Consider the following 15659-nt stretch of genomic DNA (forward strand, 5'->3'; position numbering starts at 1 on the left):
GGTTTTGTTTTCTTAAATACTGACAATGTTAAAAAGTTTTACTTCAGCAAAATTTGGTTAGAGACTCTATCTGAGTCTCTTCCATCTCCCTGCTGCCCCTTGATGTCCATGTCATTCCCAGCCCGGGGCGTGGGGACAAGGGCTTGGCTCCTGGGTTCTTTGATTCCCAAGTTGAATGTGCCTGAGACATGACCTCAGCAGCAGCCTCGTAGTCAATCCTTTATACACAGTGAAGTGGTTTACAGAGAGGTTGTGCACGTTTGTTGACAATATCAATCAACTCTAAAACCCAAAAGTAGAATTCGCAAAAATGAATGTTACAACTCTCATGTCTCCTTCACTGGAGATACTGCAAGGGAACCCACGGCCTCCATCCGTCAGAGAGGCACAGCGCCGTACGGCAGAGACCGCCCCCCACCCCACTAGGTTTCCAAGAAGAAGAGTGGCTCTTGTCCCATGAATACAGAACCCCACCGGTTAGCTCTGCGGTGCTCCATGTGGCCGTGCATTCCAGGTGACCCCTCAATTCTCTAATTTATTAACTTCGACAACCTCGTGGTCATACGTGATTTTATTCACAATTCATTTTTCTGATTCCAAGTTAACATGAGTGCCTTAATCCTCTAATGGGAATTGCTTGCTTGCTTCAGTGCTTATCTCCAATCCTTTCTCAATCCCTGGGGGGATGAGTTTCTTCCTGAAGGGTCTGTATTTGATGTTAAAGCACAATCCGAAAGGTAATGATGTTTTCCTTGTGAAAGGAGCCGGGCATGCACGATGCTAATTTTCATGTTATATAAGTATTCTCAAACTAACACCACAAAAGATTCAATAGATAAAGTGTAGAAAATTATAATTTGGCCCTTCTAGCAGGCTCTATTATTTCCTAGAAAAGTTTAACTTTTATGGCTGGGTTTTCTTCCATGGGAACAAGGTATCATCTTCAGATGTAATTTTCAATGGAGTTGAAGTGAATAACCTGTGGCCTTATCTCTGTTATGATTATCTCTATGTAATCACCTCCTCAGGTATTCTTTGCTCTGACAAATCACTAAGGCCACAACCAACACTGACGTGGATTGACTCCTTCTCCCATTTACTATATAGAGTATTCATTTTTGTTTTACTTTTCCAAGCGGCTTCACTGAGAAGAATATAAGGTAGCAGGTATTTTTTATAATCCTGATAAAGAAAGGAACTGGGACAAGTGTGGGGTCAATAAGGGTCATGGGGAAGAGAGAATTAACATTCACTGGGTGCTGAGGCCTGGCACACAGCGAGCAGTCAAAAGCGATTAGCTCTTACAGAAAGAGAGGATAAACCCAGTTTTAAAGTAACTTCCCAAAGACCCACAGTTGCTAAATGGTGGAGGTAGGAATTCTGTTCCAGCCTGTTTATACCACAGTGCATTTCTTAACATGCACTGTGTCCTTAAGTGTCCCTCTGATTCCATAGGGCTGGCCATCTGTGTCCTAGAAAGAACAGGCCTACCTGGGGGTGTCTACTTCACATTAAGGCGGCGACAGAGCCACTCCTAAAAGACACTCTTCAGAAAAGCCCAAGTGGCCCCCCGTAGCTGTTTCTGTCCATTACTTATTAAACCAAGCTCTTGCATTTTATCCAAGACTACAGCCATAGCCTGGGGCAGGGCCAGAAGCTCCCCCCTGGCCCAGGAGCATGGCGTGTCAGAGGAGGGCCCTGATGTGCTCATGGCCGGAACGCGTCAGGCATATTCTGAGTTGGCCCTGGCCAGTGGAACAGACTTTTCACAGGTCGTGCTGGCTGTGACTTTCAGAACAGCCCTTGGAGATGAGCTTAACATGAAGACAAGGACCTCAGAAAAGGAAAAACTAAACCCAAAGCTAGCAGAAGGTATAACAGATTAGAGCAGAGATGAACAAAAAAATAGAGAAAATCAACAGAACCAAAAGATCAAAATGGACACTTTAAGCTATATTAAGAAAAAAAAAAAAGATACAAATAACTAAAACCAGAAACAAAAGGGGGGACATTACAACTCATTTTACAGAAATAGGAGAATACTGTGGACAGTTGTGTGCCAACAAATTGGACAATCTAGATGGAATAAATAAATTCCTAGAGAAACAACCCTAGCAAGACTGATTCATGATGAAACAGAAAATCTGAACAGACCAGTAAGGAGTCTAACTCATTAATCAGAAACCTCCCAACAAAGAAAAGCCCCAAACTGAAGGCTTCACTGTTGAATTCTACCAAATATGTAAAGGGAATCAATACCTACCCTCAAGTTCTTCCCAAAAATTGAAGAGGAGGGTACACTTCCAAACTCATTCAATGAGGGCACCATTCTAAGCAATCTTGAAAAAGAACAAAAAAATTGGAGATCTTACACTTCCTGATTTCAAAACTTAACTGCTGGCCCAAGATGGCCGCATAGAAAGAGGCTGAGCTTTCCTCCCACACAGACCAAAGCTACACCCACACAGAGTAGTTCATCTTGAGGAAGAGCCAGAGGCCTGAGTGAACACCGTATGCATGAGATGAAAAGACCGCATAAAAAAATGGCAGGCGACACACAGTAATGCAGTGCAGTCTATAGTAGGGAGGCACACTGCTGAGCTGCTGGGGCACAGAGAAAAAGCCACCAGGTGGAAGGCTGAACCCCACTGCAACTATTGTTCAAGGAAGCTGATTTTCAAAACCCAGGTACCCACCAGGGGAACTGCTGGAAATCTCTCCGGGACCAGAAGTACTGGTGAACACCACTGTTTGCACCCCTTCCAGCACTGCTACTATGAATGGGGACAGGGTGAACACCGTGTTTCCATTCCCCCCACACACTGACAGTGCAGACAGGAGCGGAAGCAGGGTGAACACAACAGCTCCAGGCGTGATGGAGGTGGCCTCCCCCCCACACACCCAAACATGCCTAGCAGAGACCCAGCCGTCCCACCAAGGTAGTACTAGTGCAGCACTCACGTGGATTCAGTCTGCCCACGTCCTTCCTTCCATTCCTGGCCGCTCTGTTTACATAGCCTGGTACCAACCTGGGAGATCCCCGGACTGTACTCCACCCCATGTCACCCCACCAGAGAGGCCCCAGCCTGCCGCCCACCCATAAGCTGCCCTGCTAGTGTATGCCCAGCACCAGTACACCCCAGCCCACACCCACCTGTCAGACAGCCTACCAGGGGGACATTCTTTACCCAAGACCATGCCTTCAGCCCTGGGAGAGGTAGCCCTTTTGCCTGACCTATAGAAAAAAACATACAAACAAAATGGAGACACAGAAATATACCTGAAACAAAAGAATGTAGCAAAACTTCATACATACAAAGAATAAAGTTAAATGAAACAGAGTTACGCAATCTACCTGTCAAAGAGTTTAAAGTAATGGTTATACAGATGATCCCCAGACTTGAGAGAAGAATAGATGAACTCAGTAAGAACCTCAATTATGAGCTAGAAAATACACAAAAGAACCAGAGATGAAGAACACAGTGACAGCAGATTAGAGAAAATGCCGAAGACCCGATCAGTGATCTGGAAGACAAGTAACAGAAAGCACTTAAGCTCAAGAGCAGAAAGAAAAAAGAAAAAAGGAAATGAGGACAGGTTAAGGGAGCTCTGGGAGAACATCAAATGTCCTAATATTTGCCTCAGAGTCCCAGAAGAAGAAGAGAAAGGAGTAGAAAACTTAAAGAAATAATAGCTAAAAGCTTCTCTGACCTAGAGAAGGAAACATGTCCAGGTTCGGGAAGCACACAGAGATCTAAACAAGGTGGACCCAAGGAGGTCCACACCAAGGCACATCATAAATCTTAAAAGCAGTGAGAGAAAAGCAATGAGTTCCACAGGTAAACCCCATAAGACTGTCAGCTGTTTTCTTCAGCAGAAACTATAGGCCACAAGGAATGGCATGATTGTATTCAAAGTGCTGAAAGACACTCTGCCCAGCAAGGTCCATTCAGAATTGAAGGAGAGGTAAAGAGCTTCTTAAACATAGGTTAAAGTAGTTCACCACCACCAAACCAGCCTTAAAGAAATGTTAAAGGGACTTCTTAGAGGAAGAGAAAAGGCCATATTTAAGAATCAAGAAAATAGTGGGGAAAAAAAATGTCACTGGTAAAAGCAAATAGCAAAGAAAGTAGATCACCTAGAAGTTAGTATACAGTGACTGTAAGGGAGTGAGGGCTTGATAATATGGGTAAATGTTAAACTACTGTTTTGTGTATGTGAAACCATCGTAAGATTGTATATCAATGATACTTTAATAATAAAAAAGAATACAAAAAAAAGTTAGTATAATGAAAAGACAAAAGTAGTAAAATCCACTTTTTAAGGGAATCACTAGCTAAAAGTTGTTAAAGAAGACATCTTATACACAAAATGTACGTTAAAGGGGAAGGGGAGTTAAAAATATAATGCTGTTAGAATGCCTTTGAACTTAAGGGACCATCAACTTAACACAGACTGCTCTGTATGTAAGACTGTATACATAAATCACATGGTAACTACAAACCAAAAACTTAGTAACACAATACAGAAAAAATAATCCAACCATAACACTAAAGAAAGTCATCATGCACAAGAAAACAAGAGGACAGACCAGAGAAGAATGACATAAACAACCAGAAAACATTTAATGAAATGGCAGTAAGTACATACCCATCAATAATTACTATAAATATAAATGAACTAAGTGTTCCAATCAAAAGACAAAGGGTGACTGAACAGATTTTTAAAAAAAGACTTATCTATATGCTGCCTACAACAGACTTACTTCAGACCTAAAAACATGCACAGACTAAAAGTGAAGGGAAGGAAAAAGATATTCCATGCAAATATAAATTTTTAAAACTGAAATATCAGTACTTCTATTGGACAAAATAAACCTTAAAACAAGATTGTAACACATTATATATGATTAAGGGCTCAATCCAGCAATAAGAAGCAATTGTAAATATCCACATACCCAACAGAGAAGAAATACATGGAGCAAACATTAACAGACATGAAGGTAGAAACCGATAGAAAAGCAGTAAAGAAACAGTGGCTTTACATGATACATTAGACCAAATGGACCTAATAGACATACACAGGACATTATATCCAGAATATTCATTCTTTTCAAGTGCACATGGAACATTCTCCAGGATAGATGACATGTTAGGCCACAAAACAACTCTTAACAAATTTAGGAAGACTGAAATCATACACCATCTTTTCTAACCACAGCAGTTTGAAACTGGAAATCAACAGCAAAAGACTAGAAAAAAAAAAAACATGGAGGCTACGCAGCATGCAACTAAAAACGAATGGGAGAATAATGAAAATAGAAACAGAGCAAAACCTTTGGGATGCAGCAAACACAGTTCTAAGAAAGAAGTTTATAGCATTATAAGCCTACCTCAAGACACAAGATAATTAGCAAACTGAATTCAACAATACATTAAAAGGATCATTCACCATGACTAAGTTGGGATTTATCCCAGGGATGCAGGGATGGTTCAATATCTGCAAATCAATATGATATACTACATTAACAAAAGCAATGATAAAAACTCTCAACAAAGTGGATATAGAGGCAGCATACCTCAACATAAAAGAGGTCATATATGACAAACCCATAGCTATCATACTCAACAGTGAAAAACTGATGGCTTTTCCTCGAAGATCAGAAATAAGACAAGGATGCCCACTATCACCACTTTTATTCAACATAGTACTAGAAGTTCTAGTCATGGCAATCAGGTGAAACAAAAGGCATCTAGATTAGTAAGGAGTAAGTAAAATTGTCACTATTTGTGTTGGGAGCGAGCTAAAAAGAACTTAAGTAATGTTAGCCTTAAGACAACAGCAAAAGGAAATCCTGCCATGGCCTAAATTGAGGTAAACTTTGCAGTCAGGTTACTTAGCAACACATCCTCCTCTGTTCCTTCCACTGACCTACTAATACTGCTTCTTAAGAACACCTGCTGCCTCAGGGGGTGAAACTCACCCTCGAACCCCTACCCACAAGATGGCCAACTTCCTGCTTCTCTTGCTTGTTCTCCGCTCCCGCCGGCGCCACCTAAGGCCCAATCACCTTCTGACCCACCCCTTCCTTGCTACCTGTATAAATTGAGCCTGCAAACAATAAACTGTGTCAGCTTGATCAGACATCCTGTCTTGCTGTCCATTCTTTGTGTCCCTTTCCCCTTCATTCTCTCCTCCAGGTCGTCGACCCCCGTTGATAGTCCTGCAGGTCGGGACAACTGGCGCCCAACGTGGGGCCCGACAGACCGGAGAGGCGAGAACGTCGCCCCCAGGAGGGTGGGCCCACCCATGAAAGGTGTCTGCAGCTACGAGACCCTCGCCAGAGTCACCACGTTCTGAACCTGGCGTGAGACAGACTCGTATATACTCATACTCAATCGGCGACGCATTTGGGAAGGTAGTCATGGGGCAAGCATCCTCACAAGAAGAATTGTTTATAGCCGGACTCAAGGAGTCCCTCAGGACACGAGGAACTAGGGTTAAGAAAAAAGACCTGAAACGTTTTTTTTTTTGACCTGAAACGTTTTTTACCTTAAAGATTGCTTTTTTACCTTGCTCCCCAGTCAAACAGTTCTCTTAGGCCTGCATTACTTCCTCCTGTGTAATGTAAATAGAGCCTGTGATTAAGCTGAATCCTCAGATCAACATGTAAATAGCTCTATTCTATTAACTGCTTTCCTTAGAGGCAGTCATCCTAGAGCTAAGCATTTCCTCCTCAGCAGCCCCAGAGAAGCCAAACAAGCTTGTGACTCAGATCAGGGCTCTAGTAGTGAAAAGTCACACAGTCCCTGCATTTATCAGACAGGCAGGGTCCTCTTGAGGAATGGCTATAGCTCAGGCAGAAAAAACTAGGAAAACTAACTGAGAGCAATTCGATCCCTAAACTCTAAAAAGAAGTATCTTATCTTCTGCACACAAACCTGGCCCTAGTACAAACTCTCTGATTAGAGAGGCTTGGCCCCTGAAAGAAGTATGCAATATAATGTTATGCAGCTAAATATATTTTGCCACAAGGGAAGAAAATAGTCAAAAGTTCCATGAACTACTACAATATGGAGCTAGTTTTCTAAATTCTTTTAGTGAACATCTATTCTACTTATTAAGTTCATCATTATCTTTGAGAATTGAGAAGTCTTAAACTAAACTCCCTGAGATAGAAGAAATTTATCTTTTGCAATACAGCCTGGCTTTAAATGACTGGAGCTAGAATTGTACTTGCATTTCATTTCCAGCCCCCTGGACACACACAGTCCCTATCAGTTCAGAGCTTTCATCCGCCCTGTTATTCTGGGGCCGTCTAAACCTTAACCCAGTTATGTAAACTGCTTGCCTTTAGAGTGTATTCTTGAAAACTGAAGTACTTTTAATCAAATAAACTAAGAAGAAAGAAGACCACTGAGTATTAGAAACTCAAATCTTCATGTCAGTTTGTCGGTGTATATGTATTTATATGAAGAGTGTTGCTAACTGTAGTCATTATGTCTCGGTCTGTATGTTTGTGTGTCTAAGTGTGTAACAACAAAAAAAAAAATATATATATATATATATATATATATATATATACCTCCGGAAGGTATTAATAAAATTGATTTAAAAACAAGCCCTTGTGAAAATTGGGCATTCTAAAACTTGCAGAAAAGCTAATAAAAAACATTATGCATTAATGCTAATTTAAGCTTAACTGAAATGGACATGTCCTTATAGTTATTAGCTGCCAAAGTTTACTTAAAGTCACATGAAAAGGTGCACGACATCACTAATCATCACGGAAATGCAAGTTAAAACACCACCACCTCACCCCTGTTAGGATGCCCCCTATTGGAAAAAGCAAAACAAAATAGTAACAAACACTAATAAGGACATAAGGAAAATTAAGCCCTTGTGCATGGTAGGTGGGAATGTAAAATGGTGCAGCCATTATGGCAAACAGAATATGGCAGATCCTTAAAAATTAAACAAAGAATTACCATATGATCCAGCACTCTCATTTCTGAGCATATTTCCAAAAGAAAGAAAGCAGGATCTTTAAGAGATTTTTGTATGCCTATGTTCATGGCAGCATTCATTATTCATGATCACCAAGAGGTGGAAGCAACCATAATGTCCACTTGACAGATAGATGAACAAAAAAAACGTTGTATAAACATGATGGAATAATATTCAGCCTAACATAGAAAGGAAATGTTGACATATACAACAACATGAATGACCTTGAGGACATTACACTGAGTGAAATAGGTCAGGCACAAAAAGACAGAGTATGTGATATCACGGTTATGATGAAGTGTGCGGAAGCAATTTTTAATTCCAAAAAACCCCAAAAAGTCTGAGAAAGGGCATTTTCATAGTGCACTATGTGGCTTATCTGAGAACAGCATTAACATAGCTCTAATGCTGAACTAAGTATAGATTTGACCAAAACTTGTGATGTGCGTTTGTTGGGGGGGGGTGGGAGTGGGCGCGCTTCCATAGCCGTAAGAACCACACCAGGGCTCCGCACGGGCCTGCCAAATACGGGGCACCCACGAGCAGCGGCTGCAGCTGGCGCGACAGCGCACTGGTCCTTTCACAGCCGAGGGGGCCGAGGCCCAGGGGCGGAGGGAGGCTGCCGGAAGTCACACAGGTAGGAAGTCACAGAGGCAGTTTGGTTCCAAAGCCTGCACTGCGTGCCGCCACACTCACCTGCTTCCTGGTAGGAAGGCAAGGCAGGCGGTGCGGGGAGCCCACACGCAGGGGAGTCTGATGTGGCAGCTCAAAGGTGTACAAGTCACATGACTGGGGAACAGAAAAGGCTGGAGAATGTCATTTTCCTTGTAAAGTATTCAACTTTTCCATTATGACATGTTACTTGAAAAAAATTAAAGAGGGGGTTAGCTAGGGCACAGGGGTCTGGAGAGCAGGCTCCGGTTCTGTCTGGAGTTGCCCGGCCGTGTGGTCTGGGGCCGTCACCAACCTGAGACTCGGCATCATCTGCCTAGATGGTTTCCGGGTTCTCTTCCCACTCAGAACATTCTGGCCACGAACAAGATAAACAGTGATCTCAAGGACAGGCTCCATTAAGAGAGAAGATCAAGGCTGACAGTGTTACAGGGAAGGAGGGACAGGGAGGGTGCACTCTCGGCAGCCCTGGGGGAGGCCTTTGTGAAGAGGCCTAAGGTGGGCATGTGTGCCACGGGGTGGCTGGAGAGAGGGGACGTGTGACAGGATGGCGCCACAGGCTGCAGAGGGGAGCAGTGAGCACAAGTTGGGGGATGTCTGGGGGGACCACCCATCTCTTCTGGATGCCCTGAAGAAGTGGGGCAAGGCTGGGACGCCCATACCAGCCCTTGTTTGCTGAGAAGAGAGAAGTCCTGTGGGTTAAAGGCCACTTGGCCATGTGGTTCGTGGCCAGGGGGGCCCTCCAGGCGTTGCTAGCTGGTTGCGGGCTGCCACGGCAGGTGCACACATCTTTTGTCCTGCCGTCGCGACACAGCATCAGCAAGTGGAGCAGGGAAGCACAGAACACTGAACATGGGTCCACTTGGTGAACCTTCATTTGCATTTCTGAGTCACTTTTACAAACAGATCGCTTTTGTCAATTACATAACAATCTGTGGCCCAGACCCAGGTGAGCGGTAAATATTTACCTTCACATTGGAGCCCAGGCTGCTGCGCTGAGTCACAGAGAGCCGCAGGGAAGCGCCGTGATCCTCCAGGACCTTGAAAAAGGAACACTGCAAGCTGGTCATACTGCCAGGACCAGCATGTAAGGGTAGCATTTGAACACGAATTCTCTCCTGTAGCTGATCACAGGTGACCACACACTCACATATACGTACATGTATATTTATATTTGCTTATTATTTCTAATTTTTCTGAAATACTGATTGTGTAAGTTTTAAAGTACTTTAAAAGACTGAAAACTGCTCTAAAAAAACAATTCTACAGGGCTTGAGAGCCTTTTCCTGGAAGAATGGCTATAAAAGGGTGGTTGGTGTTTCCTGGAACCTCAGGCCCACCACGTGCTGGTCACGAGCTCGTGCGCCCTGGGCGTGCTGGGGGCCGGGGCAGCCGCCTGCCCCAAGTCTGGCCCTTCCCAAAGCTCCCAGCCCCATCCCATACCAGAAAGCTCTACCCGGTTCACCTACCCATCTGTTGCTTTTCTCCTTGGCAGCCTCCCTCGCCCACATGGCCCACGTGTTCGTGTACGGGACCCTGAAGACAGGCCAGCCCAACCACAAGGTCCTGCGGGACGGCGCCAACGGCCGCGCGGCCTTCCAAGGTCAGGGCCGCACGCTGGAGCCGCACCCCCTGGTGATTGCTGGGGAGCACAACATCCCGTGGCTGCTGAACCTGCCGGGGCGTGGGCTCCGTGTGCTCGGGGAGATCTATGCCGTGGACGAGCGGATGCTGCGCTTTCTCGATGAGTTTGAGGGCTGCCCAGACATGTACCAGCGCACCCGCGTGCGGATTGCGGTCCTCGAGTGGGAAGGCGCACGCAGTGCCCCCGAGGGGACGCCGGTCCTCGAGTGGGAAGGCGCACGCAGTGCCTCCGAGGGGACGCCGGTCCTCGAGTGGGAAGGCGCACACAGTGCCCCCAAGGGGACGCCGGCTGCGGACGGGACCCTGCAGTGCTTCGTGTACAGCACGGCCACCTACTCGCCGGAGTGGGTCCACCTGCCATACCATGACAGCTATGACTCTCAGGGGGAGCACGGGCTTCGCTATAATCCCCGGGAAAGCAGATGAGAAGCGCCAGAGACCAGACAGCCCCAGGGGACCCTAACATGACCTCAGTCTGGTCCGCACTCGCTGAATGCCAGTGAAACAAATACTTGCAAGACTCAATGTGTGGGGGAAAAAAACTTTTTCAGTGGCAGCAGATTTCCCAATTCTGACATACCACTAGCAAGACTATGCCCTGAGATCTGTCCAACAGCACTGCTTTATTGCTTGCTGCTTAAAGAGCACCGTGGGCCTGAGACTTGAACAAGAAAAACCCGGGATTTTAATTCCCCTAAATGACATGACATTTCCAGAACTCGTGTATTATATTTCTCTTCCTGTATTTTTTTTACTTTAATCTGAAGATAACATTTAAAATGAATTGAAAAGCTTGGAATTACAGCTAGATTTTAGCAGCCCTACAGTATTGAGTCTGACCTGGACCACCAAGAAAACAAATTTTTTTAAAGCTGATTTTGGGTGTCTCCATGTAATAAAAGAACAACATACTATATTTTGGAGTATATTTAACATCATTCTTCACAATATTCAGATCAAGCTTATTAAAGCCAACCATTTAATATTAAACTGGTTGTTTTGGGAAATCAATATAATAAATATAAAACTTGGTACTACAGACAGCAGTTAGGTCTGCAAATACAATAAATATAATAAATATAAAACATAAAAAATAAAAAATATATAATAAATATAAAACAGTTGGTACCACAGACAGGAGTTAGGTCCGCAACCAGAAGACGGAGGTGATCAGATTTAAGAGGCAAATGCGAACTTAATGAAACTGGTGGCCCTGTTTTGGAGTCTGCTTATTCAGTAGGTTTTTTTCATTCTAATCGAGCAAAATAACGAGCATCCACTTGCTGGCAGATGCAGCTAACACTGATTTCAGCTGGAAGCTCCCCAAGCCCAGGGCCCAGGGGCAAGGCTTGTCCCTGCCTCCCAAAGGGAGCGGCATGTGGGGCGGGCCTTTCACAGAAGAACCAACACGTTAGTAATTTGTTCTTCAGGCCTGACGGAAAGCTTAGCTTCCAAATACAAACAGCACTTAAAATAATTTTAGCAACGCACGAAGTACCAATTACTACCCACCTCCATCTGATAATCTGTCAGCATAGAGTCAAATCGGCACACAATTCTGCCTCTGCTTACATACCAGCAAAGTATGAAATGTATTCCAAGAATTTCAGAACCAAATGAAAGTGCAGCTGCTGGTCGTTAGTAACCTCGTTCTCCGCTGGGAGAGCTCACTTACTCTTCAACTTAATGGTACACTGTGATCGCTAACTGCATCTGGCACAAAAACATGATCATTATTTTTAGCCCTTTTTTCTTAATTGGAAACTTGCTTCACAAAAACAAAAAAAGGCAAGGGTGACTGACTATCAGCTGATGAGCTGTGGCAGCCCCACCCACTCCTGTTGGTGAGGGAGCCCTGTGCAAACCTCAGATGCGGAGCCAGCTCTCCGGGAGGAGACGCCCCTGGGGGCCCAGCACTCACCCGAGGGCCACCCGGGAGCCGCTTCCAGAGTCATCCCTGCTGTGGGCCTTGTGACTAACCACAGACAGGAGTTAGGTCCACAACCAGAAGACGGAGGTGATCAGATTTAAGGGGGCAAATGCTAACTTAATGAAACTGAAGGCAAAGAACTGGGATTTATGGAAATTTTTTCAAAGGCCCACAGTGAAATGCTAATATTTAAAGCCTACTGGCACAGCCAGTAGCCATTTATGTACATTGTCTTCATTCAAAAAAAGGGCAAACTAATATTTAGACAAATGCTCATTTTTATTGATTTAATTTTGACACTAGGAAATCTCACAGCAGAAGTACAAATCATATGTACATGTATTTATATCAATAAAAATTTCCATTGGTGATTTTTTGGCAGAATGTTGGTTTTGACTATATGTGGAATAAATATGACCATGTAAAATCTGCCGCACAGGGGTGTTCCTGTAAAATGCTTGAATAAATTGAGTGTGAAAGAATAATAATACAAATGGCTAATTAAATTGGGTGATGACTGAAAGGCTATAAATACTTCACTCCAGTTCCACGAGCAGATCTCCTTCTCCAACTGTGTCTCCAGCTTTACAATTCACTGATTTCACCTTGAATTTAAAAAGGGGGGGGGAGGTAAGAATTATTAACTAGACCGAGAGGAACAGTCCTGCCATCCATTTCTGGAAAGGAAGAGACAGCCTAGCAGGCTCTGTAGCACATGTAGAAATGTAGAAGTTGGCTGGAGGGGACCTCCTATGCAGGGCGCCCTCGCCCTTGGGGGCTGTGGCTCACCGCCCTCCCCCCAGCTCTCCCGTCCCGTCCTTGTCTGTCCTAAAAGTCAAGGGAATTGCTGCTGTTGTTTGCTGCTGGCTGTGGCCCTTGCCCTGGGTTCCCTCAGGGGTCAAGGCCAGGTGTGCTTATGCTAGACAAGTGTTCGACACTGACCCTCCCGATTTCTCTTGCCATTTCAGGTTGTAGAAATGTCTGAGAGTTAATGGTATACTTAGTTTGGTGTAAAAAAAAAAAAAAGAACAATTATACAAGAGTCAAAAACAGGTACTATGAAAAGGAGAAACTCCCCAACCTGAAAGTAAACTTTCTCTGAAGGGAAACGCAACACTCAGAAGACACATGGCCAGCAGGTCGTGCTGCATGGCGTGGCGTGGGTACAGACTCTGAGCTCTCACCACTGTGGAGCTGTGCGCTTTCCTTCTACCGATTTCTCCCGATTTTCATCAAGTCTTGCTCTCCCAAATTTGTGTTCAGAATTAAAATGAATGGGGAGGGGGTTAAAGCGGGGAAGAGACAGCTATCTGACTTATCAGAAGTTCTTGTTTTGACGTGAAAACTGTTGATTGGCGAGAACTACCTGGCCGTCTGGGCGCTTGGCAGACAGGAAGAACGCCCAGACGGCGGGCTTGGTGCCCTGTCCTGTGTTCTGGCTGCCCTGCTAAGAAGATCCAGAAGGCTAACGGCCTTTTGCCCCTGAATTCCAGCCTGGGGTCCTGCAAAATGGTGTGAACCTACGCAGGGAGTGATTCAAGGGCTGGTTCGGCAGGTGCTACTGGCACTGAAGTGACTGCTTTTGATGATCAGGAGCCCCCGACGTCTGCACAGGACGACTTTTTCACACTGCAGCTGAGACACGGAGGGAGAATGGCCCTCCAGCTGAGAACTGCAGCCGCCAGCTCACCAGGGCTGCTCCTCAGTGCGGAGGCAAGCCATTCCTGGGGGGCCCTGCTCGCGGCACAGAAGGAAATGGGCGGACAGGAAGGACTCCAGCGGCCGGAGCTCGGGCCAGAATACAAACTCCCCCAGAGCCTATCAGCACCCTTGAAGTAGCTCTGGGCTGCCGATGGCCAGGGAGCAGTTAAGCCTCCAACATGGGGCCAGACCACGCGGCCATAAAACACTGATGGATGCGGGCTCCACACTCCTTCCGAGAGCTCGACCACGTTCGTTCTTGCATTAGTACCTCCATCCAGCAACACTGGCCCTTGGCAGGCATCTGACATATTCTAGATCCCCCAGAATTAGGCCAAGTTATCACGATGGATGGCAATTTCATAACATTAACACAGTGTAAATAATCTCAAGAACAAATATCACAATTTTTACCAGAGCAGAAACTTGTCCTCTTTTTAAAAATTAACCAGAAGTAGAAAGCAGTTCCATAAAATGTGCAAATCATGCCATTCTCTCCCAAACCCCACGGAGTCTGGATACAGCTGTCTGCAGCACCCCCAGCCTGGCCGGCCAGCTCCAGACCCACAGCCCTGCACTGGGCCTCACGCTCTACTAAGACTGGACTGGGCGCCCCCTCCGAGCACCAGTTTCATCTCCTTTGGGATGACAGACAGGCTGCGTGTCTCTGATGCAGACTTCACTGCGAGCTGACAGCATCTCTGCCCACCGTCCCCAGGGCTCGACCCCACTTTCCAGGCGTGGCCACAACACAGGACGTGGCCCCCCCCAGCCACTGTCCTCACCCCTCTACCTCACTCCACTATGCAACTTCCAAACCAAACTGTCCTTCAGAAAAAGATCATTTGGCTAAGAATGGTGTCTTTTTAGTTGCAGGAAGAATAATGAAGTTTTTGCTTCAAAGGACTTTTCTATTTTCTTGAAGGAGAAAATATGTTTAGAGGTTTTACTCTTTAACACATTTAGTAGTTATACATCCTCTCCTTTTCTTCTCCCTGAATCACGTGTATGTGGGGCTTTCAGCTCTTGATGATGTGAAATAGAATTGTTCTCTTTGAGGAGAAGTTATCTTGAAAAGTTACATTAGTTTTTGCAATCTCGAAAACATTTCCTGCTATGTCACCTATGTCTCAGATCTAACTACCTGCATCTAAGACAGATGTAAACATCACAGATTAAAGATTCCTTAGTTTGAAAGATATCAGGTAAAGGACAATTGTTCCCTGATTGCCTGAACACCATACAAGAGTCTTCGGGTGGACCTGCTCTCCCTGAGGTAGGGACCCCTTCAGGCCGAGGGACCAGCGCTCCCAGGGTGAACGTGCTCGGCTGCAAGGGGCAGAGGTTGGAAGAGATCACCTCTGGGGTCCCTGTCAGGCCTAACCGTCCAAGACTCAGAGGTGGAAGCTCAGCTTCCTGTCGCGGAGCCTGCGTGGGCCGGCAGGAACGTGGGGACATACCTTGCCAGTTTTCCCAGCCAGCATACTGTTCTGCATTTTCATGGCTTCAATCACACAGATTTCCTGGCCTTCTGCTACCTGGAAAATAAATAAAACATAGAAGTTTTAAAAGCACTCTAACTTTGCAACAGTGCTCAAGAGTGAAGCCATTATGAGATTCTTTGTCAAATGCTCTGAAATTTTATCCAAACAGCAGTGAGGTTCTCTAGTATTTCATGTTCCAAGTTCCTCTTTGGGGGACAGTT

General features: G+C 45.2%; 2 protein-coding genes across 14 annotated transcripts in view; one reads left to right on the plus strand and one right to left on the minus strand.

The window, feature by feature from the left end:
* The window catches only part of GGACT (gamma-glutamylamine cyclotransferase), a 33226-nt gene extending 21913 nt beyond the window's left edge, over nt 1–11313 (plus strand). For all 6 annotated transcript variants that reach the window (XM_037024806.2, XM_037024808.2, XM_037024805.2 and 3 more), the window contains one exon: nt 10175–11313. In XM_037024806.2, the coding sequence (XP_036880701.2) occupies nt 10189–10749 (561 nt within the window). In that variant the 5' untranslated portion in view covers nt 10175–10188 and the 3' untranslated portion in view covers nt 10750–11313. The remainder of the gene's footprint in view (nt 1–10174) is intronic.
* A 1200-nt stretch (nt 11314–12513) lies between these two features.
* PCCA (propionyl-CoA carboxylase subunit alpha) overlaps nt 12514–15659 on the minus strand; it is a 357794-nt gene continuing 354648 nt past the window's right edge. For all 8 annotated transcript variants that reach the window (XM_073212398.1, XM_073212399.1, XM_037024801.2 and 5 more), the window contains 2 exons: nt 15415–15492; nt 12514–12858 (listed from right to left, as the gene is read on the minus strand). In XM_073212398.1, the coding sequence (XP_073068499.1) occupies nt 12790–12858; nt 15415–15492 (147 nt within the window). In that variant the 3' untranslated portion in view covers nt 12514–12789. The remainder of the gene's footprint in view (nt 12859–15414; nt 15493–15659) is intronic.

This window comes from Manis javanica, chromosome 9 (genome assembly GCF_040802235.1).
Source record: "Manis javanica isolate MJ-LG chromosome 9, MJ_LKY, whole genome shotgun sequence".
Lineage (NCBI taxonomy): Eukaryota > Metazoa > Chordata > Mammalia > Pholidota > Manidae > Manis > Manis javanica.